At 39.0% G+C, this 26150-nt stretch overlaps 1 protein-coding gene across 10 annotated transcripts in view; it reads left to right on the top strand.

Moving 5' to 3' along the window:
• wdr81 (WD repeat domain 81) overlaps window positions 1-26150 on the top strand; it is a 52954-nt gene that overhangs the window by 7941 nt on the left and 18863 nt on the right. For 6 of the 10 annotated variants that reach the window (XM_087135225.1, XM_087135222.1, XM_022240964.2 and 3 more), the window contains 14 exons: window positions 473-585; window positions 3510-3654; window positions 6885-7066; window positions 8845-9007; window positions 10001-11170; window positions 11579-11800; window positions 12048-12218; window positions 12379-12578; window positions 14598-14766; window positions 17921-18099; window positions 20260-21746; window positions 23798-23940; window positions 24399-24518; window positions 25892-26135. In XM_087135225.1, coding sequence (XP_086991351.1) covers window positions 3541-3654; window positions 6885-7066; window positions 8845-9007; window positions 10001-11170; window positions 11579-11800; window positions 12048-12218; window positions 12379-12578; window positions 14598-14766; window positions 17921-18099; window positions 20260-21746; window positions 23798-23940; window positions 24399-24518; window positions 25892-26135 — 4564 coding nt within the window. In that variant the 5' untranslated portion in view covers window positions 473-585; window positions 3510-3540. The remainder of the gene's footprint in view (window positions 1-472; window positions 586-3509; window positions 3655-6884; window positions 7067-8844; window positions 9008-10000; window positions 11171-11578; window positions 11801-12047; window positions 12219-12378; window positions 12579-14597; window positions 14767-17920; window positions 18100-20259; window positions 21747-23797; window positions 23941-24398; window positions 24519-25891; window positions 26136-26150) is intronic. The other 4 variants (XM_087135216.1, XM_087135230.1, XM_022240967.2 and 1 more) reach the window with 2 other exon arrangements.

Below are 26150 nucleotides of genomic sequence, written 5' to 3'. Positions count from 1 at the left end.
GTCTAATGCTCCCACTTCAGGATTCAGTGGAGATCAAAGATCCAGTGGGGTTAGAAAGATTTACTCACATACATGTACAGGACAAAAAGAGAAAATTTCCTGTTCAAATTGGAAACGCTCTTGTCAGCTGAGCTCGAAGTCACCATCTGCTTCATGGAGGGATTCAAACTGTACATGTATGTTATATATACCTGGAGATGATGTCACGATGTGCTGGCCAATGAGTGCAAATCGAAATCTAATATAGATTGGTAGGGCCTAATGATAAATGTTATGACACGCCATGGTTACCTTAACTATAGCCACTTTGTAAATATTTCATATAAGACCTGCATGTATCTTTATCATCTGATTGGTGGATCATTGATTACGTGTTATTGAATTATAGGTTCTGTTTTATAGTACCCATTGAATAGAACTTCTTTTCACGTTAGTGGTTTCTGCTTCCATTTCATGTTTCATTCCCTGTTAGAAAGATAAAAGCAATGTAGGGATGGGAACTAGTCTAGCATTGCATGGTACAACCAGTGGGTGGTGCTTTGGACACGAAACGGATTCGCAAAATGGCAGACGTTAATACAGAAGGTCAGTTTATTCTAATAAGAAGATTTACACAACTAAATAAAACAAGTAATTTATGCAGTGTTCCAATCCACTCTTCTTTGCCTCGTTGCATGGAACATTTCATCTGTCACCTCATGAAATTATTCTTACCATAGCACTCAAAACATTCATAAGACAGTTTCTTTTTATTGCAGGAATGTGAAACATTCACAGTTTGTTTTATACTAATCCTGAATAAGTTATCTGTAAACTTTGTTTACAAGCAGTATTAGTCATCTTAATTACAGAAAAAAGCCATGCAGATTCTCAACAGTGTTAAGTTTCAGGAACACACTGATCCTCTTCTGAGGATGGCCAGAGTATCCTGGCTGAAACATCAACTTAACACTCACCGGTTCTTCTAAGAACCACACCTCTTCCAAAAAAGAGATTATTCCATGGTGTGACTGCAAGCGTATATCTCATCACACTGATCTTCTCTTATACAATTGTTGCACATTGATAGTTAAAGGTATTTAATCTATACACCTAGGGTCCTTCATGTTTCAACTCAACAACCTAAATCTATTTATTCATTATTTTTAAAAATGAAGAAATACATTATCACTTCACAAGGCAGTGCCATGAATTTCATCAATCATATGCGTGTACCGAAATACATATATCGAGAGCAGCTGTGAAACATGAGGTGCCTAAGCTGTGGAGTTCAGTGGACATATCCTTGAAAAATATAGCCAGTCTTTCTGTCTTCAAGCATAAATATAAAAAAGAAAATGTTGAATGACTATGTGATAAATAACTTTTTTTTTCCGCATGTGTATGTGTAGTAGTATTTCCTACCCACGTTTCATTACATGGTTAATTGTGTTTTGGTATTTTTGACACGTATTTCATGTACAAATACAACTATGCTATGCGTTTCAGAGGCCTCCATTCACTGTAGCACTGTATTGTTACTGTGACATGTTACATACGGAAAGTGAAATGAAAGTTGCTACTTTGTCTGAAGTAAACATGCATCACGAAGCTTTCATATTCTGCCTTTGTTCATTCTTAAACATGTTCCTGTGTCTCTTACAAGTTGCCATAGTAATTTGATAATCTGTTCAGTTTCTTGATAGCAACCATTACTTACCAGCTAAATAAAAGTGTTATCATCCATGGAGGTAGAATCACATCTACCTCCATGTCTCATCTGACAGAAGACAAAATGTTACTAGTGTTTCTTGCTTATTGCTATCACCCAGTACATATTCATATATATTGTGTTTTCATGAACACGCACAGTGCAGTGTTCTCTCTGTGTGTGAAGAGCGGCAACTATTACTATGCATGCGTGGGTATAACCTGTCAGATGGCAGGGATGTATTCAGATGTACATGTATATATAACAATGTTTTAGGCTGGATAGTTGATGTAAACCCCTCTCCCCCTCCCAGAGGTATTGGAAATCGACAAACCAGGTTGTTGAGGGAACTACATGTAGATGAAGTTTATCATAAGGTCCGTTGATATATCTATTTCCAGTAACTCCCATGTTAAAGCCTTTTTAAGTCTGATTTGTGGTACCCGGTAGGACATTTTAAAGTACTTGTACATGTAGATGCCTATGTACATGTACAAGTGGTGCACACATGTATTACTCTGATGTATAAATTTTATATTTAACTGGACACGGTCGGAAAGGAGCCCTGTTAATCTCTTTTGACCGCATGTGCTGAGGAAGAAAGCAAAGCAAGTTTGATTTAGTTATTGCAGTGTAAAATCTCTTCAGAGAAAAATAAGGCTACACTCTGATAATGATTTTAGAGTGTTTTCCGAAGACTAAGGTAAAAAAGTGCAGAAGTTCAGGGAAAATGACGTTAAAATGTATGCCCCTGTACATTTTCAGTGAGTCGCTCAAGCTTGTTGCTTCCTCTTACCATTTATGAGTATGTGCACATAAATTAGAATTTACGTGTGAACTGGTCTGTAAGGTTGTAATTAGGGTAGAAAGGCAATCCACATGCAGCATGCATGCATGGGCAAACGTACACGTACATGTACTGGTACAACTGGCGTTAGAGGTCATAGGGGCCAATTCACGTTTGGCTTAATTTGATGCTGGTGCGATTTACGTTACACGGTACTTTGAACCAAAACATCACGAGGATTGCCAACTGTAGAAAACTGAACTTTTTGAGAATTTTAATATTTGACAGTTCATGACTTGTTTTATTTAGCAAAATTTGCATATCTTTGCGGACAGTATTTTCTGTCATTCTGTTTCATTGAACACCTCATCCAATTTCTTTCCAGTTGTTTTTTGATAAGTTTGAGAGTTTACTTTTGGTTTGAAAACTTCAGAAAGCCCTTCATGAAAGACATGAAATGAGATAAGCTTAGTTTTAAAACAATAAACTTTCATTTAGTGAAGTAATTTCAGACGGGTACGTTCGACACCAAAAAATGTACATCTTACACAATATAATACTGTATATGCTTTTTCTGAAAGTCACAATCAGATAAAAATATGTCTAGCCTTGAAGATTATTAACAGAGGTCTTCTAAAACTAAAGACAGGAAAAAGATTACCTCAAGTCCTAGCACATCACAGAGTTTGTGATACAAAAATGGAAACTCAAAAAATTAATTTTCTCTGAGTACGTGCGACATCGTGGTGTTTTGAGTTAGTTCCTACAAGGGTAATAATGCTGATTGGGTAATTGATTTACCAAATCAATTTACCAACTAGCTGATGCCTTTTTTCAAAAAGAAAACCAGCTCGACGATTGTAAGTCCCAAATTCACATCGTTGACGTATCTGAAATGTACGTCCAACACCGTGAAATTGCGCACATTTATTATTGGTCTGAATTGACAAAGTGCACTATTTTTTATGAAACATTTATGTATATCTGTATAGAATGCCAACAATTTGTAAATTTTGTTTGTTTTCATTTCAGTGATACCCAGTAGTTAGTGCCAATTGTTGGAATGCCGAAAATCAACATGGCCACTCAACCAACCTCAAACCTGTCAACCATTTTGGATGAGCTCAAGTTGAAGCCATCACAAGTTCAAGAAGTTTCAGGCAACATTGTAGCGGTGGTATGTTCCATATGGACTTGTTAGTTGTTTAAACTCACTCATAACAATGTCTGTAACACCTGGTTCAGAATGGCTTACCGGAGTCAGACAAAACCAAATGGAAGTAGGATAAAGAGTGACTTGATCTCATCATCAGACAGCTGCAGAGCAGTCAACTAAAAGTGAGTCAGTCCATTAAAATACAAATTTAGTTCCAGACTTGCAAGTACATGTGTATATTTACATGTACACGCAATTCAAGTTGTGAGCAGCACTGCTGATAGAAATTTATAAAAATATGAGTATATGAAGTTCATGTTGCATACATCATTTCCTGCACTGTTTGACAACATGTGGACAATCATGACAATCGTGAGCATTAAACATTGAACACATGAATTGGCTCACCAGCTAGTTTTGTGTGCCAGCCCGGTTAGATCTATTAAACATTGAACACATGAATTGGCTAGCCAGCTAGTTTTGTGTGCCGGCCTGGTTAAATCTATTAAACATTGAACACATGAATTGGCTCACCAGCTAGTTTTGTGTGCCAGCCCGGTTAGATCTATTAAACATTGAACACATGAATTGGCTCACCAGCTAGTTTTGTGTGCCAGCCCGGTTAGATCTATTAAACATTGAACACATGAATTGGCTCACCGGCTAGTTTTGTGTGCCAGCCCGGTTTGATCTATTGTATTTAACAAAATTTCATCGAAGTTGGTTTCTCATTGTTAACGTCATCTGGAGGGCCATCTTACCATATTTGTCAAGATTTGCCATGGTGCCAGTTGTTTATGGGATTCTCAAATGCTTTACATTATGAATACATGTACATTTGCATTGAGTTTGGCTTATGAAACGAGTGACGTCTGAAACTACACCTGAAATTGCTCTTTCCCAGGGCAAGGTCAGCCCTGCTTGAGACCAGGGTTGAAACTTTTACCCTTGGGGTGAGACACTTTCCCCAGGGCAAGAATGATTAAAATGTTAAATATGCCCAAGGTACAGGTGGGAATTTACCTTTAATTAAAAAAAAACGTTAAGAAAGCTTTCCCATACTGTTTTAAGCTTTAAACTTTTAGCCAACACTAAGCAGGAGTAGATGTATTTGTTCATGTATTTACAATTATTTTTCACGGGTAATAGATTCAGAAAAGAAAACCTATCACGTGATTAACCACTTCCTGCCGGGGACTCCGGAATCGGAGACGTATGCTATATATGCGTAGCCGTGGTCTCTGAACTTGGAGAAAAGAAACAGGGCCCCGTAACAAAAGACCGTACTCCGAACAAAAGACCAGGCTGCTGGGCATTATCAAAATTTTTCACTCTCAAAAGTGGTGATAATCCAGCCTTGTTTTGAAACCGTATACAAGGGTTTGGGGCATTTATAGCGAGTGGATTACCACCAGGGACAAAAGCGCTCCACCACCGCAGCAATGAGCCACACAGCATCGCTGCATACTAATCTGGCCCCTATTGAAAAGAGGTCAACAGTGCACTGAGCCAGGTTCGTGAACAAAAGAAAGTTACATAACACCGCACAATCTGGGCTCTTTTTACAAGGCTGCAGGCCTGGCTGAAATACTCGGGCGTCAATGAAGGTCTCCTGTCAACTTAGAGTAGTGCTTAAAGTTTACTTTGTGCGGCTATAAACGTCCGATTAATGAAACGATGAATTTTGAAAATGGAAAAAATTATGCTGGCCCAGCATCATTAACATTGAAAAAAATGTCCCGGCATGAAGTGGTTAATGATACAGCGTATACCGCTGACCCCAAAACACCATGGGTAGATAGCCTATGGCTGTAAACACGGTACATCTTCACATGCAAGTCTCATAGTAGGGGCATGCTCAAAATGCAATGTTCCTGCGTGGTTCTTGCCCACTGCATTGATTGTTCCATATGTCAAGTTTAAGTGCATGATTTGTTGTGTTTTTGTCATAAAATAAAACATACCTCGGTCTTGTGCAGTTTACACTGAGACCTTGGTCTCAAGGTTTCCATGCAATAATGCATAGAATCTATCGCTCCCGGGCAATGCATTAAGTGTACGAGTAGACTTTAAACCTTTGCAGTTGTTGGAGATAAGTCTATGCGGAGGATTTATAGAGAACCGCTTCAACAAATATCCAGTGTCTGCAAAAGCACTTCGAAGTTAAAAAAGTGATGCATGAGCCTCACCTACTGCTAGTGTTGTGTTGCAGCTGCCGGTGTATGGTGCTGGTTTGTTTTTTGGACTGCCATTGGAGCCCTGCAACACTGACAGGTTCAGTGCTGTCATCCTCATTCATCAGCGAGTAAATTATATTACTTTCGTAGGAATTGAATCCACTTTCATGATAAGAATCCGATATGTGTTTATGTCTTTTTCTTGGACAGATTGAAAATTGTAGACTCAGCAAACAAGCATGTACAACGATTGTCTTTTTTTCTAGAAGCTGCACACGTACACACATACAAGATAGCCAGTGATTCAGCCTAATATTCAGATCTGAGTACTCTTTACTGACCGTATTATTCTCCATGGTGTATGAATAGTCTGTTGCCACTTCACGTGAACACGATTGCACTCAACATGTACATGCCACGCAAGTTACGTTCCACTCCACCTTCAATGTCTCGTACTCCTTCAATTCAGAACAAATCTCACAATTATTTTGACCAGCTAAGAATAAGACTTTAGGTTTATGCATCTTAGAGATTAATGTGTATACTATTGAGCATTTTCTACACGTCATCAAAACTCCTCGTTTTCATGCATATACAGTATCTTCATGCATGCTTCGTGCATGCCTCCTGTGCCTTTCTCCCCATTACATCATCAACCCAACATAAACACAGAGCTTGACCTTGTGTGTTTCTGAAATCGGCCCAGTTGATTGCTGACAGAAATTGCCCCTAATTCTCTCGTGTTGATTTTCAGGAGATAAATTCATTGTATACTGGTTTCTGGGTGGCAAATCTACCTTCAAAACATGATAGTTGAAGCCTTTTCCATGCCTCTTTAATTTGCAAAGTAAAAAGAACCCCTCACCCTGTCCCCATTTATCCCTCCCCCCAAAGAAATCCCAAAGAACCTTGGGTGCCAACCAGACATGATGTGTTTAAACTTCATGAGACTATTTCTCAGTTGAATTTTGCTTGTCACAAATCTGCTTTGCATTTTTTTCTACTTACCAGTCCCATGGACCAGGATGCCCACAATTACCTCATGAATCATTTGTTTTCCTTGTTTTGTGATAGGTCCACAATGACTGGCTGAATTACCTCTTCAAACACGGCGTGGTTCCATCAGCAAAGGAAGTCAGTCTTCCACAGTCTTGTTGGGAGAAATTACCACCTAGCCCTGCTTATGAGAAGGTTGGATCCCCTTGGAGGAAAGTGGAAATTGAAGTCATTCCCAAACCAAAGTCTGGAAAGATTGTGTAAGTTTGAACTTTGGGCTCAACCTGGTCACCTTTTGAAATTGTTTTTTCTCTCTTTGTAGGTCTGTCTGTTTTTTTCCCCAAATGATATTGCTGCACATCCTCCTTCATGCTGTCACCTTTATCTAACCATTTGCTGTGCAGAAAATGTTACAAATAATTTAAATCCAAGGATCATACAGAAAAAGATTTGCCTATGTAGTAATACATACACTGTATGTGTGTTTTTTTTTACACAGTTGAAATACTCAACAAAGCTCAACAGGTTGAGCCTTTTCCCCTGACTATTTATGTTCGTGTACATGCACATGCACATGTTTTCCTTTGATATAGTGAGTCTACTGGTACATGGGATGACTTTTCATTTGAGCTTACTCCAGATCCTTCAGTCATTGCTGATGTGACATGGGAATTCAGCATCAAACGATACTTTGAAGAACACCATTCTATTTCTGATCTTTGATGAGGCCTCTGGGATCATCATTTTTTTCCTCTGGCCTTCCTTTTCGATTCAATTGTTATTGCAGATGGTTTTCAAATCTCCAATGTTGTACATTTTTACAATCACAGACAGGCATTCTGAGATTACCCACCACATGGATGTTACATCATTTTACCTAGTTCATAAAACAGGTCAAAATTTGAATCAGTTCCCCCCACCCAATAAATCACCATGAACATGAACATTTCCAAACCAGGTTATTGATGCAGAGAGTACAAATTCCCGGAACCCTTATTTCACCAGCAAAATCACAAGGAAGGAATTGCATGCTTAATTAACCTTCACTGTATTTGAAACTGTGTAATGTGATGCTGATGCAAAGTAAAACAGTTTACACTGTTAGTTTACAATGTACTTGTTTATGAGCGCAATGGTAAGAAAACTTTCATAGGTACACAGGCTGAATGTTCTATGGAACATTCAGTCTGCATACTGATGGTCCTTATTTCCACAGAATTAAGTAATATTAAGTAATCTTTGTTCTTGATGCAAGTACATGTACATGTACACCCCAGGTGAATGTAAATGTTTCAGGAAAAGCAATCGATGAACACTGAACAATTCAAGACACATCTACAAAAAGGCCTCACTTTAGGAATATGTTCTTCTTTTGATTTGTGTCATCATCTTTGATTATTGTCGTATATTAGTCAGGTTAGTTGCGAATTCTTTGATCGCTTTGTTAAATACATGTGTACCTAAGACAGTTTAGTCATTCCCATTGGTCAAGAGCCCATCACTTGGTCGTTAACAGTTGATAAAATAAGGCTGCCTGTGTGCTACTTTTGTGCCACATGCGTATCGGTCTTTGTATGAGGAGATTATTTACATGTAGGACTGCTCAGCTTTAGGAAACTGTCATTACAAGGCCAAAGGGATGTTTGAAAACAAACAGAAGTCGATTGTTGAACAGAATTGGTGGAAATTTATTATTTCTTAAAACTTATGAATGGAAATGAATACCATGTGTTCTTGGCCAGTCTCAAACATTCATTTAAGAGCAGCTCAGGAGAATGGACACTGAAAATTGTTCCCCACTTGCAGCTTGGGCATTATTAGCATCTGTTCTGATCGGGCCTGAAATGAATGCTTACGACCAACCAAGAACATATTTATTCCCTTATTAAGTAACCTAACTGTAAATTTGAAAATCACAATAGTGCATTTATTTAGAAACATGTTTTTAACAGAGTTTTAGGGAAATATCATCTGCATTTTAGAATATCATTCCACTGACACAATGCTTGATCTGACACTCTATTAACTTTTTTTATAGAGTGCCTAAGATTCATCCGAAGTGGCTGATGAAAGGAGACTTGGGATTTGCTGCATTCATGCAGTGCTTGGCAAAGCAGAATTATCTCAGCCAGTGGGAACAATCGTACCAAAAGTTTGCAAAACTTCACATGGCTAATGAGAATGATGGAACTTCTCTACAGGTAAAGTACAATCACAGTTGCCATACAGGTTCAGACACTCTACCTTTTATAGAGAATACAAGTAGTTTGATAACAGGGAATTTGATAACAAGGAGTTTGATAACAAGATGTTACTTTAATGTTCTATCAGTAGTACAGTGTAGCTGAGAAAATGTGAAAGGACCATTGTAAGGACTTTTTCTCAGAATGACTTTTTGTACATATTGAAACTCTTCATCAATGAATGAAATGTTTTTGAAATCTTTTTTGAAGTTAACTGAAATGTAAGTGTACTTACAAGTGAAGGCGCAGTTAATGTGATGTAAATCTAGGAAGACACAGTTCAGTTTGCATGTTTGTGTAAAATTGGGACCCCAAATTTTCTCCTTGAAAACACTCCTGAGAAAAGGTTGCTTGTTTGGTTACTTTACTGCTGAATACTTATGGGGCAATAAACTGCCAACAGAAATAGAAATCTTCGATAACGATGTATAAAAATTTAGCAATTTTTCAGCGTACAAATAATTGCAAAAACAAGGCACAGGGGCTTGGATTACATCAAAGTTTTGTTCACAAATATGCATATTACCTTAGCATAAAAACTAAAAGGTCCCAAAATACAGATTTTAGTAGGAAAACAAAAATTTGAAAGAAAACCAATTGAAAAGGTGTCAGTTCAAGGATTTTAGTAACGTTTTTCTATTGCATGGTCCCTTTTAGTGTGGCCATGAGGAGGATTAAGAATCCCTTCATCCTTGTCACATAGTGTCAAAGAAAAAACTGTTTTAAAATCATTTTAATGTGTATGGTCTCATCAACCACTGTTTTAAACCTCTGTTTTAAATTGCAGGGGTTCCAGCCTAAAAGCAGGGATTTTGAATAATTCAAAAGAAACCCAAGTGACCACATGTTGTGAATATACTGGGAAAACCAAAACACCAAATGTTATTTTATATTTTCATACATGTACATACATGTAAGTCAGTCCTGTAAAAACTGTTTGTGATGTTTTAGGCTACAGGTGTGGAACTTGAGGAAGCCCTAAGGACACTATTCGGTTGCCCCATCTTCCAAAATGGCCAGCCTGATGGATCTCTTGAAAAAGATAAGACAGTGCATGTTCCATTGCCAACGACCCAAGAACAGCAATTTCCTAACATGGTGAATGTACTGTGTGTGGTGAAAACCCTTGAAGCTTTCTACATTGTACGATCTCATGTTGAACACACTGTACTTGATTGTCTTACCTTCAGTCCAGCAATGCTTGGAAACTCTCATGCCAAGCCGCTGTTTGTCATCTATCAGATCTGCAAAGTATTTGACCACTGCCACCAGCATGGAATTGCTTGTGGAGAAGTTACCTTGCAGGATTTCGCCATGGACAAAAATCTTTGGGTTCAGTTACGGGGCCCCAAGTGGAAAGGACTGGTGCAAGAGTGCTGCGATGTTCAAGCAGCAGTTGAACAAAGCAGGCAGAGCAAAAAGATTGAAACCTGCAATGGTTCTACATTTGGAAAAGAGAGAAGTACAGAACTAGTTACATGTGACGATCAGTATACAATCAATGCTCTACCAGAAATAGTACTCCGCTGGGTGAAATCTGAAGTCAGTAATTTTGACTACCTCATGATCTTGAACTCCCTTGCTGGTCGTGACTTGAGCAACCCCAACCACCACCCTGTTCTGCCTTGGGTTATGGATTTCACCCGTCCTGATGCTGGCTTCCGTGACTTTTCTAAATCCAAGTATAGGCTTACCAAAGGAGATCATCAGCTGGACTTCATGTATGAATCGTCACTGAATCCTTCCACCTCCCCTACAAATGCTCCAATTCAGATACCACATCACATTTCAGATGTTCTCTCAGAGATCACTTATTATGTCTATACAGCTCGTCGGACACCCAAGTCAGTACTGTGTGCCCATGTGAGGTCTACATGGGTTCCCAATGAGTATCCATCCAGCATGCAAAGATTGCAGGAATGGTCTCCTGATGAATGCATCCCAGAATTCTTCACCGATCCGCAGATCTTCAAGTCTATTCATGATGACCTACCAGATCTAGAACTACCCTCCTGGTGTTTAGGGCCAGAAGACTTCATTGCCAAGCACAGAGCAGTATTAGAAAGTGATTATGTGTCTGAAAGACTTCACCGCTGGATTGACTTAACGTTTGGATACAAGGTTTGATATTCTTGCTGGGATTGTGGTGCATAAGCTTATTTCCAACCCTGCAGTGTAGTAATATGGTTCTAAGGGGATCAAATAGGTGTGTAAGTTACAATACTTGCTATTTTTCCCCTGAGCCATCATAATAAATTATGTTGAAGGGCAAAAACCAAATTTCAAACTTATGTCTCCCTGTATAAAATATCAGCAGTTTTGATGTAGTCAGTAGGGTTAAATGAAATGAAAGACTGTGAGATGTTTGGTTCATTATTCCAGCTCTGAGCATATGTTCAGACAGTAGTTCTTAGCATGCACAAGGCTATGAAAAAGGACCATTATATCTGCTGCCACCAGCATCTCAAAGTCTCCTATTGATCGCACATATCAGTTTGTAAATTTGAGTTCTGGTAATGTTTTACCCAGTTGTCAGGAAGTGCCGCTGTAAGGGCCAAGAATGTTTGCCTTCACCTTGTTGATCAGCACACACATCCATCCAGTCACGGGGCGGTGCAACTCTTCAATTTCCCCCATCCACGCCGATTCACACCCTCACCCTATCTGTCGCCTTCTCCTCCAGTCATACCATGCAAGCAGCCTAGAGTTGAGGGTGTTACAAGTAGAGGCACTGATGTTGAAAAGGTGGAGGTAAGCAGCTGTGATGGTGTTTATGGAGGAAAGTGAACATGTACAATTATTATTTACAATGCAAATTCCTCATAGAATGGCTATACTAGAGGGGGTGTTCTTTTTGTTTTGTTCGTTTTTTTTTTAGTCAACGTAATTACCAGTGAACTAGTAATCTGCTCCCATGTCAGTCTGCTTGAGATGGATGACTAAACATTGGGGTCTTTGTAAGTCACAGCTTTACTACTGTTAGGCATCCACTTTGCAGGTTGATCCTACGGCTGTCTTCAACCAAATGAGAATAATCCCTGATGCCAGTACTGGAGTTGTCGCCACAGATGCTACATGTACCTCAGAAACCAGCTCTGCTGTAAGCCAGATAGATGCTGTAGGACCTGGTGCAGTAACAGACTTCAGTGGTACAAGCTCTGCAGTTGAGGTATGGATCTTGATCATTTGACAGCTTTTGGGATTACTTTATAAGTGTCTCCGGTGAAAACCCTCAAAGCTGTAAAAAGAAATGGGCCTGGTCACTTGTAACAGTTTATCAGCTGGGAAAAGGGTTAATATTCTGTATTTGATATGTGTCATTTAAACAGGTTGCTGCAGATGTCAACTTGGAAGTATCGCTGTCAACAATCGAAACAATCAGTGTAATCAGTGGTGGAGGGAGTGGGACAAGTAAAATCTCTGTACCAGATCCTCCATCTCAAGTTCCATTGGTCCAACCAGTAACAGGTCAGACTGCAGACGACACATCTCTCCTCAAGAACCCTATCAAGAAACTACCATTTTTCAGGTGACTTGCTTGAAATTATGTCAGGGATCTCTCTAATTGGGCACCATCTTTGTAGGAAAATGTCAAGTACAAACATTTTTTTTGTATGTAATTTCATTGTCCACAAATTAAATTTCATTAAAGTGGTATTTCACGGTGTCTGTGGTAAGAAGCCAGTTCAGTAGTTAAAAAAGGAAAGGTCATTCAAGGTCATATGAGGTCATACTAGGGCCGAGTCAATTTGAATAATTCACTATCCAAATATTCAACCTTCAGATTGGATCCAGTACCTGAATGTTCCGTCCTACCGACTGAAAGATTGTCTCCAGCCACAATATAGCAAGATTTAGAGATGGAAAATTTACTTCTCGTCCAGTTGTGAAAATTCCTATTCCTTTAAATTTTTTAATGAATAATTTACTTTTTGAATCACTGCACGATTTCTGTCACTCTTCATTTGAATCTGCTTGAAACAAGCCTGCACAGTACAATTTTTCTCATTTAAAACGAAAAAATTCTCCTTTCCTTTTTATGAATTTTGCATTCGAATATTCAAATTGGAAAAATAATATTCGATACCGATCAAATAATTGGATATTTAGCACAGCCCTAGGTCATACCAGCTCAAACAACTTCAGTGCATGTAAATTGGCTGATATGGACAATTTCACACGTGTGTTGATGTTCTTGAATGACCTACATGTGCATGTACTGTATGGCTGTGTCCGAATCACTTGGCTGTGGATTGGAATTGCACAGGAGTCTTTGGTAGTGGCCACAGACAGAGCCATGTGTAATTTCAAGCCACAGCCAAATAATCTGGTTGTGGCCAAAGTTTTATTTTGAGCATTTGCTATTGAAATAAGGAACTGGCTCATTGCTGAAAAGCAGCACAAGTCCGGTGGAAGTAAGCCATGCATGGAGCAATTTTATGTCGAATGAGTCTGGTTACAAGAGACAAACAACAATGAGGCAACTCTGTTTCACAGTTCATTTGAAGACCGAAGGCAAAAAAGAAAAACAAAAAACTTAAATTTCCCCACTGACCCTGATTTTTTGGCATGACCCTAACATTTTTATGGGCAAATGGCAAAAAAGAACCCCCCCAAAAAAATAATAAATAAATTCTGTTGACTTTTCTGTCTTCACAAAGAGTCTCTCAACAACTGATTTTATGTCAAAGACACTTGTATTTATATGTTTGCCTACTTATATTCACAGCTTTTGAGAAGAAGTTTAGCTTATTTTCACAAGTTTCCTTCATGCTTTGCTGTCACTGTGGTGAAACCCAAGCACAACACTCAGTGCAATACTGCTCCATGTCGTTGCTAATGAAGGGCATGATAGAAAAGCGGCAACCTGTCTATGCGTTCCGGCCAAATAGTGATGTTACACTACGCTCTACATGCCCGCAACTCTGTGACATATGTTGAAAAAAAAATCAATATTGGAAGAAGACTTCTGGAAGTTAATTCTCAGACCTTTAACTCGAACTTGGTATGTAATTTCATTGTCCACAAATTAAATTTCAGGTTCTATCACTGGTACTTGAAGCAAGAATGTTTTTTTTACAAAATTTCCTGCCACAATATGAGGTTTATCGCCTGTCCCTCTAGATGCATCATGCATACTTGGCACACGATACATAGATATCGTTGGCCATTGAAGCGTTGTACATAGGGGTGTGAATTGTCAATTAGTTTTAAAAATTGTCAACTGCAGATATACGTTTTACACTGATCAAGACAAGTTTTATCACTTTTTGTGGCCATTTTTTTCAAGTTTTGTAAACTGTAAATAGAGCAGGCTGAGATTTGCATGTACATGTAATTTAATAGCAATTCAATCAGCACAACAAAAATGGCAAAAACATTTGTCTGACAGACTGACCCTGTTTTTTAAAGGTATTTAATCGGAAGCAGAAGTGTTCTGTTTGGCCTAATTTGGCTTATTGTGACCAGACTTGTGAAGACCTACAAAGACTTGGCTACAGAGCTGTCTATTAGTAATTTCCCAGTTATTGGAAACCAACATTTTTAGGTCCAAAGTTGACACACTGATAGAAGGCAAGACATCCGTTCCAAGACCAGAGCAGATGTCAATCTGTCTACCTGATGATTACGACCCTCTGGCCTCACTCAACCAGCTGGAGTCACTCTATTCCTTTTCCTCAAAGGCCTTGCAAGGTCTACCGTCTGAACGGAATGAGGTGAGCTCCCTGTCCTGCACAAGAAGTATGTAAATCATGCTCAGGTAAAATGAAAAATTTGCCGTAGTTGGTGTAAAATAAGGGAATGAAAGTGTGGTGGAGCATGTATAAACTTGTTGTTTGTAACTGGTGAGGGGCCTGGTTGCTGATGATGGCCCGAGCTGCAGGCATTCATAAACACCATTTTGTTAAAAAACCTTAAAAAATTGCAAAAATGGACAAAAATAAGAACAGTTTTAGTCAGCAAACTGGCATCATATTTGCTCTCCATAATCAGGGCCAGTCATCAACAATGTCACCTAATAAGGTGACATTGGGGTCTGATGTAGAACCTAAAGCTCACTCATTTAACGTTAAGAGTTATTTTGATGAAGCAGCAGAACCTGGGGTCATGTTGATAATAACCCTCTTGTTAATGTTGGGCTGGAAAACAGGGACTGCACTGACATGTGCACTGAGTTGAGGCATGCAACAATGTCGCCACGGGGAGCTCTGTGTGCCGGTACGGTGCTGTGTGAGCTACCACTGTAGTGGTTGTACAGGAAACCTAACAATACGCCAGGGTAGCTACTGTCGAAGTCCGCTCGTCAGAACAGCGACTGGTGGCTGGCATGGTGTCAATCACTGCACGAAGGGCATTTGACATGGCTGGGTTTTGCTTGTCAGCCGCATCGGAACAATAGTGTTTGATTGAAGACTCATTGCTATGGCCAGATACTGACATGATGACTCGGTGGTCGCAGCCTGCCTCGTCGAGCATGGTGATCGCTGTTGCCTAGATGATAGGGTTGTTGTATATCTGACTGAGCTGTGCCTTCTTGGAAATCTCTTTCATCAAGTTGCCAATTGTGTTCTTGCCCATAGGTGCTTTGCAGTACCAGCCATGGAGTTTGTCATCTCGGAATAAGTAGGGTCGTTGCAGGAAGGCATCTTCCTTGGAGTGGAGTTTACTCAGGTACAGCTTCAGTGCTTCGACTGGGCAAAACTTGCTCTCTGGTTGGGCATGTACATGTGCTTCTCTTCCTCAAAATCATGCTGTAAATCTCCTGGGTGGTTTTTTTGTCGCCTCATGGAAGATCAAGGTTGTGTACTCTCTTCATTTCATCATCTATCTTGAAGACAGATGAATCTTTCTTGGGATCTGATGCCCTCTTTTCCTCTTCTGCAAAAGAAGAATTTGATGTAGAACCACACCATTTTCAGGAGGCTTTGCAGATTAGATGTTGACAGAGATCCACTTATGAACATCTTGGTGATGTCTGCAGATTTGAATTTGCTTTCTAACACCCCCATAGAATTTTCTGAGAAGAGATGCAAAATCAACTGAGAAGAGATGCAAAATCTTGGACTGGAAATTGTTCAAAGCCTGGGTTTTCACCTGAACTTGTACACCAATCTGCAATCAAAAAGATAAGACAAGTATGTATGAATATGGTGCTGCCTTTAAAAAATTGTCATTAACATGAACTCAGGTTCTGCTTCGTCACCCTCCCCCCCAAAAAACCAACCATCAGTTTGGTCTTAAATAAATGTTACTGCTTTACCCCGAATTTCCTTCAACTTCAAAACCCTCCCACTTTTGGGTACACAAGTTCTTAGGGAGAAAAATATATGTGTGTTTGCACACACATGAAAGTGAATATTTTGGTGTCCAGGTTCCGGGGCCCCTTTTTTACACAGCGGACATCATCAAACCGGAATGGAGAAACGGACATCATCAAACCGGAATGGAGAAACTATCCCAGGTGTTTATAAATAAAAAATGAAATGGTCATCTTCTTAAAGCCTTAAGATTTTTGAATGTATACCAGTCCATGTGAAGACCTAACCAAATGTGGAAAAGTAATAAGATTGTGTCTTTATGGATACTGTAGGTAAGATCATTTATATTCGTTGTCATGATAGTAATTTCATGATCTTTTTTTGGTAGGTATTGTGATATAAGGTCACTGAGACGTGTTCCCATCTCAAAGAGGTTTTAATGAAGAAAAAAATGGACATCACTGAAATGTTGGTGCATTAAATAACAATGTCAATGATGTTCTAAAGAGGTTTACAAGGTAAATGCATTCTCACTGCATAGACAAGATCAGAGCATGGCTCAATTTTCGACTACGGGCTAAATCATGGATATACATGAATGTACAAGTGAGAGAGCTGTCTTCAAATGATCAGTAGTGCAGAAATTTGCTGGTGTGAGAATGTTCACTCACGATTGGAGCCATGACATCCAAATCAGTGCTTGTGAATAGGCCAAGTGAGTATTTTGATAGGTCAGTCAGTTTTCATGCAAAATATAAGTGACAAGCGTTTTAAGAATCTTGCACCATTTAGAACCCTCAATCCACGAAATGTCCATTGTCATCTGAATGCCAAATGAGTGGTACATTTGAGTTTACTCTTCTTCTGCACAGTGAAACACAATTACTGACAAACAAATTGCCTTCTGACTTATTTTCCTAGAGCTGCAGCCGCAGCCAATTTCACGAAATGTGGCATAGCTTTGAACAATGCGTAAGCCTTGCTCCACAAATTTGAGCTGTAGCTACGCAACATTTTGTACATAATTATGTCTGATGTCACGAAAAGCTGCTTAGCTGCACAATATTTGATAATATTAAATTGACAGCTGTCAATATACACGTAACAACAGTCCTCAAATAGTTGTTGAATTACCTCCACCCACCATTTTGAAAAGGTTTTCGTCTTGTCTTCATCAGAACTGGAAAGAAAATCTTGCAGTTCTCTAACAGCCAAACAAGTTTATCATTACCTTCTAAAACTAAGTTGTACATTTCTTGAATAAGTCTTAAGTTCAGCAATGATGAGCCTGAACCGAATTTGATGAGTCAAATAAATTATTTCGCTTTGTTCAGTGAAACTTATGCCACCTAAATTGTCTAAGTTACCAGTACACCATAATTTGTTGCAGACTTACGCGGTGCATAAGTTTCAAGAAATTGCTCTTAATGTGTTACACAAGGTACGCAATAAAATGTGGCGTGAGTGATATAGGGCTGTTAAGTGAAGTTTTGTGAAATCAGCTGCAGGTAACATATGCACATAGATATAACATGCATAAATTATACACTGATTAATCCTAAAGTAGTAAGAAAACTTTTGTGTGACTATCACTTTTTAAAATTTGTGGCAGCACATCTCTACTGATCCGTCTACGCAACTCCTTGGTCGTGACATGCATGTACTTGGCTGTCTGATCGTGGAAATATTCCTCGCTCCCAAGTTGCGAATGCAGCATCATCACCAATCACTAACAGAAAGATGTCAGGTGTTAAGAAGGGTTCTGGAGACAGAATGGCTTGATCTTCCCAGGTATGTATTCAAGACTTCAGATTGAAAACAGGAATTATGTATATGATTAATGTTGATTTGGCAAAATTATGGCAGTGTGGTCAGTAGGGGTGTAACAATCTCCCCTAGTTAAAGAGCACCTTCACTGGCAAAGTGGAGACAGGCTGGTGGGAAGTTTTTCAACTCGGCTCACGTACACACTCAGCACATATGTGAAGACCACACACACCAATATAAATTTGTTGCATGTGTTCTTTGCACCCTGCGCCCAACATGCGTAAACCTGCACATGCACGCTGTGAGTTCCCACCAAAGAACGGTTGTTTTCATGTGAAAACATGCCCTCTGTGATTCCAGCTTGAAGCAGATAAATCAGTGTATCGAAAATGGTAATACAAGAATGCTGTGATATGGCATCATGATACAAAAATCCGTACTCAGCTATAAATAAACAAAACTCCATTTGAATTAACACATGTCAATATGTGTGGATGACACATCATATAATTGTGAAACACATTAACTATTGCATATTTTACTGCTACTATTTTTAGCAGTCAGAATTAATTTCAAATTTCCACAGACATTTGGTTTTAAATTCTCGTACTTTGAACACAAAAGTAAATCGAGGTTTATATGTACATGTATACACGTAAACATTTCCAACATGTATGGAATCCATTGCTTGGAGTTGAGTTGCCATCTTCCAAGTTCTCTGTCAATCTTCTAATGATTTATATCTCTGCCTACATATTGTACATTATTATTCGTCCAATGGTATTGAAGGCTGGCTTTACTTTAGACAGATGGGGGGAAAAAAAGGGAATTTGACGTTATGAGATTTTTCAGCAAAATTCACGCACTCAAAATGCACTCAACGGAGGATATTTGTAGTGAAAATATCTGATCAGTCATCTGGTATGAACCAGACTCAAGTGTAAATCACATGATTACCAGTATTGTGTCCACTTCATGTGTATAACATTTCAAAGTCTTAATGTTCTTAAAGTAGTTTTACAGCAGTGTACTGACATACATGTATCTTGCAGTGTTGTAGTCAAGAACTTTATGAGTACCAAGTTCTCTGCCAACTATTCAACTAGTTAGGAGGGAACAAAGTTAGAAAGGCATTTCATGGTACATGCACAAAGGGAAGATTACATTCAGTGAAACTTGAGACTACACTGTTGAATAAGAATTAAGTTTTTTGGACAAAAGTACTTGGCTGTGTATTTTCTGAGTACTTTTCTCTTTGAGATTTCAATTTTGCCAAACTGGGAGTATCTAAAGTCTTACATTTAGGTTGTAATCTTACCTTTGTACATGTACATATACCATCAAATACCTGTGTACTCCAGTTTTATTGCCTCTTGCCCAGTTCAATATTTAGCAGAGAACCTTAGTACTCAAAAGAACTTAACTACACCACTGATATCTGGGGTGGATCAACATTAATTGGAGTTTTTAACAAACTTGAGGATAATTGGAATCATGATTAGAGACATTTTCAATTTTTCACCTTATCTATAAATAATAATACCTGTTTTTTCAAATACATGTAACTAACTCTTACTCAAGCTTACCAATGTAACTGACAAACAGAAATAATTTGTGAGTGACGTGCTTTGAGCCAACACGTTGCATAATGCATATTTTTGGTCACAGGTTGAGTGTAATACTGAATTTTCACCAAGTTTTTTTTTCACATGGAAGCACTCAAACCTACAGTATTTGGTTTCATGATAAGGTGAAGGGCACACAAAGTCAGTCTTGTTCAAGCACTGGCCAAGCCTCTCTGTCACCACCAAAGGGATACATGTAGGGTACATGTATACATGTGCACTTTGTCCATTTAATGACTGGCAAATGACTTGATCACTGTTGTGGTCTGTGTAGAACAGCTTAATCAATTGGTTCTTGTGTTTTGTATTACCCCCCTGAGAAAATTATTATTTTTAGCTTCAACCTCCATTTTGTACTCAGCATACACTTTTTAATGGACATCAAGTAATAATGAAGATTGATTGAATCTAATATATTTAGAAAGATGTTAGTGTTTTTTCTGGCTGTTCAGAAAATGTCAGTATAACTTGAAAAGGGAAAGTCTAGTCATTGTTATTTACACTTAATGTTTTTTGTTTTATTTCTAACTTAGAATCGATTTCCTGAAATCACTTGCAGGGCTGTACGGCAAGTTACCCGCTTACTCTTAGAGCTGGATATTAAATCATATGCAGGGGATTTCGTGTACAGACAACCACTGATGGGTTTACCTGCCCCAACTGCCAACATGCTCCTCCAACCTGCAGCTGAAGTCATCTCCTTCCCAGGATACATGCCCAAGTTGTATAAAATGCTTAGTAGCTTTCCTACCAGGGCTGGCAGCCCCAGCAGCATGGCCACTAAGGTGGACCAGAAGAAACAGAGCATTGCTAAAATTCACCATGTGTCCCGTTTCTTGCCAAAGATTATGCGTCAGCTCACTGTAGAAGGGCGAGATTTGCTGTTCCCTCATATCTTAGAGTTGTTCAGCTCTCCTGACACTACTTTGTATGCCTGCCTACTGCTGTTGGACAGGGTTGCTCGTTTCATTGGCCCTAAGCAGGCAACCAACAAACTCCTGACCTGCTTGACACAACTGTATGACTCTGAGTTCAACTCTCCCAACTTCATGTTGCTCTTCCATAAGTCCTATCTGGCACATCTTGTGGTCTGGCTTGGGCTCGGTTCCTTCATTTTTCATATTGTTGGCTATGTAGTTGATGCTGTGACTGGTCTCAAAGAATGCCCTGAGTTTGGAACAGCAGTTGATGACCCCATATCCATTATCACAGAGGACAAGAAAAACGGGCCCGCATCATTGAATGAAGAGGGCCTGGACTTGATCAATCTAGAGGATGAGGTTGATCTTCCAGGTGGTGATGAAGTGGAAATACCTGTTAATCAGCCACCTGATGATATTTCAGAAAATACATCCAGTGATGAAGATGTGCCAGACATTTACCAGTTAACGTCAAGCAGGAAGAATTCTGAAAGCACAGATACAAGTAGTATAGAGCAGATGGTACCGATGGAAGACACTCAAAAAAATAATGAGGGGAGTAATGCACAGGAACAATTAAAGACTGAAGATGCCACAGAAGATCAAAAGGATGCTGCCGAGATGAGTCTGACACATGGAATTTCTGATGAAGCACTCCAACAAAATGTCACAGACAGTGAATCAAGAGAACAAACTAATACATGTACAGATATTGCTGCCTCATCACTTACCAAATCTGAAGGAGATAAAGAACTTGAGACCGAGTCTAATCAGCCTTTACCAAGACAGGATTCTGGTGGTTATGTTAGTCAAGATATTGCTGAGATGGAGCCTAGAGTGGGAACAGACACTGAAACCACTACGGAGGCGGGAGAGGACCCAATGCACGAGTATCTTATGTCCAGTCTTACCAAAGGGCGGATGACATCACTTGGTAACCTGTCTCCTGGTTCCCGGCTGGTAGATGTGGCCTCTGACAGTGTGACATGGCTTGCCCGTCGTCTTGGACCTGCCTTGACTGCTACTCACTTGACAAGAAGACTGCTGAAGGCTTTGAAGACGTGTTATATGGGAGGCCACCTTTTGGGATACTGTGAACTGGATAGTGACAGTGATAGTAGTGATGGTAAGTAGCACCTTATCACAGAGCTAGTGGGGATTTTCTGTATTACATATGGAAATCGAACAAGAATACGGAAGTTCAGATTTGCGTTTGAAAATGCAGATTTTGGAAAATCCAGTCATGGCATATTATTATACACTATATTGATAGGTTCACTATGGCATGTTGGCCGATTGACTCCATGCCATTTTATCCCGACCAAAACCAATTATATGCGGAGTAAACTTGAGTCAGGATTTTATGGAGTGGAATTTTCATGGGGCACCTATTAAGAAGCTGAGGATAGTCTGATGCCCTGACGTCTATGGTTAGCTGGCACTGTACTGTGCATTGCAGCCTAGTATAATGTGTATCAGGCGAGTGCAATAGTTTGCTAGTGCTGTGTGGTGTGTACTGGCGTGCCGTGCGTACCATGGCAGTTTGAGTAATGTGTAAAGGTATGAATTACCAGTTGGGAGTAAAATAGCACATTCTGACAGCGTTGCGCAGAAAAATACTGGAATTAATAAGTGGAAAACTGATTTCCAGCCTTCAGAATACTGAAAAGCTGAGTTAAAGGTTGGCAGCTCTGTTTTCACCTTATGTTAAAATGTCTTCAAATCCCAAATGAAATATCCCAAAATATACATTAAACAGGGTAACCGTGTACCGACACCTCAACTGAAAAAATTAGTATTTTTTTCTCTTTGGAATAAAAAAATCCAGTATTGCATGCAAACTCATGCAGGTTTTCAGTGAAATCGAAGAAGGTTCTGCTTTGCATGTAAGTGCAAAATTTAAACACTTTTAATTTCCTCAGATTTGGAGTATTTTAAATGCTCAAACTTTGTGTACATTGTATTTTTGTCTGTGTGCCCATTTCATGAAAAGATTGATAGGGCTTTTGAACACTAATCTGAATTGGAATCTGTATTGGCACATGTGTTGGCAATAGTTGGTTTTTGTAGATCTGATTATAATTGTTAATGTCTCATATTGGCTTGGTGAAGTATACCTATATCATGGCAAGTGTAAGTTTGATTGGCACTCTCTTACATGTAAATTTGTAACAATTTAAAGGCTGGTTGCCACTTCACACTGGGATAATTACAGTGAGCTAGTCATAGCAGTGGGGCAGGATTTGTTCTGGCCAAAAAGCACTATTTTGAAATATACAAGATACATAAACTTTAGTTGGAAATGAAGTCCAACACTGCAGTTGTTAACTCCTTGGAGACACTTGATCAATCTTTGAACATGTTGAATGATACTCCCCACATTACTCCTCCTTTCCCAACTTTCTGAGGCTGTGCCATGGAGCGATAGTTTATACACAGTACGTGTAAATAACAGACTTTGAGCAGTTGTTAACTTCTCACATTGTGTACCACCAGGGAATTGTATGCAGTAAAATTCACAAAGTGCTCCACGGTACGCTACATTTCATGCTTCAGGGAAAATGCCGATGGCCATTGTATGTCGTTTATGTACTAGTTTTGGATTAATATGTTGACTGACACTCTGTTTGCTGACTGGAATTAATTATTTGGGGAGAGGGGTGCCACACCCCCCATCCCCTCGGTCGCTATGCCCCTGCTTGTATGTGTGATCAAAACGAGTGGGAAATTTAACAGTTTAATCATCACTTTCTAGTGCCACGGCAGTGTGCCAGATCATGTTCACATTGTCCACTATGAAACTACAGTACCTCTGAAAACCATTGCAGGTTTACACGTTTTCTCACATTAACAGGTTAAAATCAAAGAAAATAAATGAAACAGATTATTGTTTCAGGAACTCAGTACTTCTGTTAAGTGTGAAACAAAATGTGCCCTCATCACTTGACTAGTTTTCACCAATATCAGCCAAAGCAGCCGTGTTTGTCTACCTGATGTATTGTACATGTAGCTTTGTTTTTCATGCATTGTTTTTTCTGTTTCCGCAATGAAATCAAGGAAATTTTCATATCAGTAGATTATCCATTTGTAACCCAGGGGCATCTGCCTGATTAAGCAATTCTTTGTTACCTTCTGATATCCAGTAAATAATTTATTGCCTTTTGTGCCTATTTACAGATGAATATGGTGTGTATATTGAGCAGAGAACAGTTGTTGGGGACAGCAATGCCAAGGCAGTATTAGGATGTTTGACGGATGTGGCTTTACTTTATGGAGATGCTTTCATCTTCAAGCAGTACTTGACACACATTCAGGAAACAGTGGGTTTTTGTCTTAGCTATTTTTGACTTAGGGTATTTTGTTTTCAGTCTCATGCAGAATCAGAAGATGTTTAACATTTTTTTGATGACAATTGAATAGTTTAATTTTATGTCGTGATATATTGTCATCCTAAAATGGCTTGATATTGTAATTGAGAGGAGAGTCAAGAATATGGTGTAGAAAGCAGGTTGTGAAATGGTTTCACAATATAAACCCTAGGTATTTAGCCAGAAATGGATGATTGGCCTGGTGAACAGAAAGTAGAGTGTTTGGTGCTCATTGCAGTTTTGCTGCTCAAAAGCAGGAGTCATAAATTTCTGGATTGTGAATAAACAAGAAGTCAAAACATTGTAGCACATGCCTTTGACAAAACCTTTGCATCCACATGATAGTAATGATCTTGCTGGTGGTAGTGATGAGGATGGTAATTTTGCATTTCTTAATGCCAATTCCATAGGTGTGTTCAGTCCGGCACAAAGTGAACTTGAAGGCAGAGGCTGGACTGGTTGCCTGTGTATCTCTGCTTAGACATCTTCTACAATATCTGACTGACACACAACTCATGGATAGGCTTACAGTAAGTACAGTGTCTTTGTAACTAAACAGAGAACTTCTATTTCTAAGTCAAGTCTGGATATCTGGTATCTAAAAGTACAACTTTTTAAAGTTTTTTCCTGACAACTTTAGAAAACCTGTAATTCTACCATTTTGTCAATTTACCGCGAAAGTTGAATAGAGACATGCCGACAGCTGTTTGTTTTTTCTGTTTACTTGATTTTATTCTAGAGAAAAGTATGAACATAGTAAATTGAAGTATAAGTTCACAGACTAGTTCTTATGTCACATCCAGCAATGATTCACCTCAAATGTCATGCGCTGGTTTTGAAATTTTGAACATTTTGATAACTAGTACATGCTTGTAGGTCAAAAATGAAAAACAGTTATTATAACATGTAGTTATTACATGAATGCTAATGGAACACAATATAATGTAGTGCATCTGTGTCCTGTAAAGTATGAGGCCTAAGGCTGAGTGGTATATAGAACACAGACGTACTACATTATTCCGTTTTCCATCTTCAAGCTAACTTGACGTGTAGTATAGATATTATATGGGCCTGTGCACACAAACGCACCACTTTTGGACTAACAGTAAATTTTGCAGATATGCGGTTTTTTTAGATTATAAAAAGTGCAATGTGTCAAGTTAGAATGACGTACATGTATTATGCTGGATTTGATATGAACCATAAAATACAAGAATATATTACACTGTTTGTTGCCATGGATCGTTCAATCAAAATTGAGAATTCAAGTTTGCTTGAAACTGGTAATGCATGTCTATATACATGTACATGTAGTATAGGCTATTTCTGTTACTTGTACATTGTGTTCTCATATGAAAATTAAGGGATTAAATATGTGCTTGGCTGGTCTTGAACTTTTATTTAAGATGAGCTCAGGAGAATGGATGCAGTTTTACTTAATTATGGTTTGTACACTGGTCCTCTCTCAGGTAGTCACGAACAATTTCCTTATCATAAACAATCTTTATTGGGAGATTGGTGCCCATAATGGCGCATAGTGTGTGAGGTATTGCACAGCCTGCTGGTGTTTTATCTACCTTTTCAAATCGACTAAATGATGCGCTGTCAACCGATAGTAATGTCTAAACTGTCTTCCCAGGATTTATGAATATCAAATAATGTTAAGGTATTGAGATCAAGTGCTTGCGTTAAACTCCTTTTGAGTGCAGTGACTGCTGGTGTTTATATCATCTACATGTAAGTGCCATCTGGCAAAGTTCATTCCTGCATAGGCGGAGCATACATGTATCTGTATGAAATCAATCATAAACTTTAATTTTTTTAAGGTACCTTTGGTTCAAAGAGTACAATCATTGTTTGAAGGAAAGCCTACTGTAGCTGTCAAATTCATGTTTGATTTCAGTTTATTTTTAGAAAAATCCTGCAGCCCTTAGTCAATGTAGTCCAGTCCTGTCAACTGAGCTTTCCAAGTGGTGGACAGGCAAGAGCAGTCATCTGCTACAAACTAGTAGATGTTATGACCAGTATTGGGCTACGTATTGGCCGTGAGATGGCCAGAGAGCACATGACGAGCACACTGCAACACTTCTTTGTCTGTTTTGAATTGGTCCATGGGGATGGACAACAAGAGACCAAAAGACCAAAAGGTGAGTGTGGTAATC

Source organism: Acanthaster planci, linkage group LG01 (assembly GCF_054643075.1).
Source record: "Acanthaster planci isolate LZ-2023a linkage group LG01, COTS_SCS, whole genome shotgun sequence".
In the NCBI taxonomy this organism is placed as follows: Eukaryota; Metazoa; Echinodermata; class Asteroidea; order Valvatida; family Acanthasteridae; genus Acanthaster; species Acanthaster planci.
Note: the sequence above shows the minus strand (reverse complement) of the source record. Positions and strands in the feature narration are given on the sequence as shown.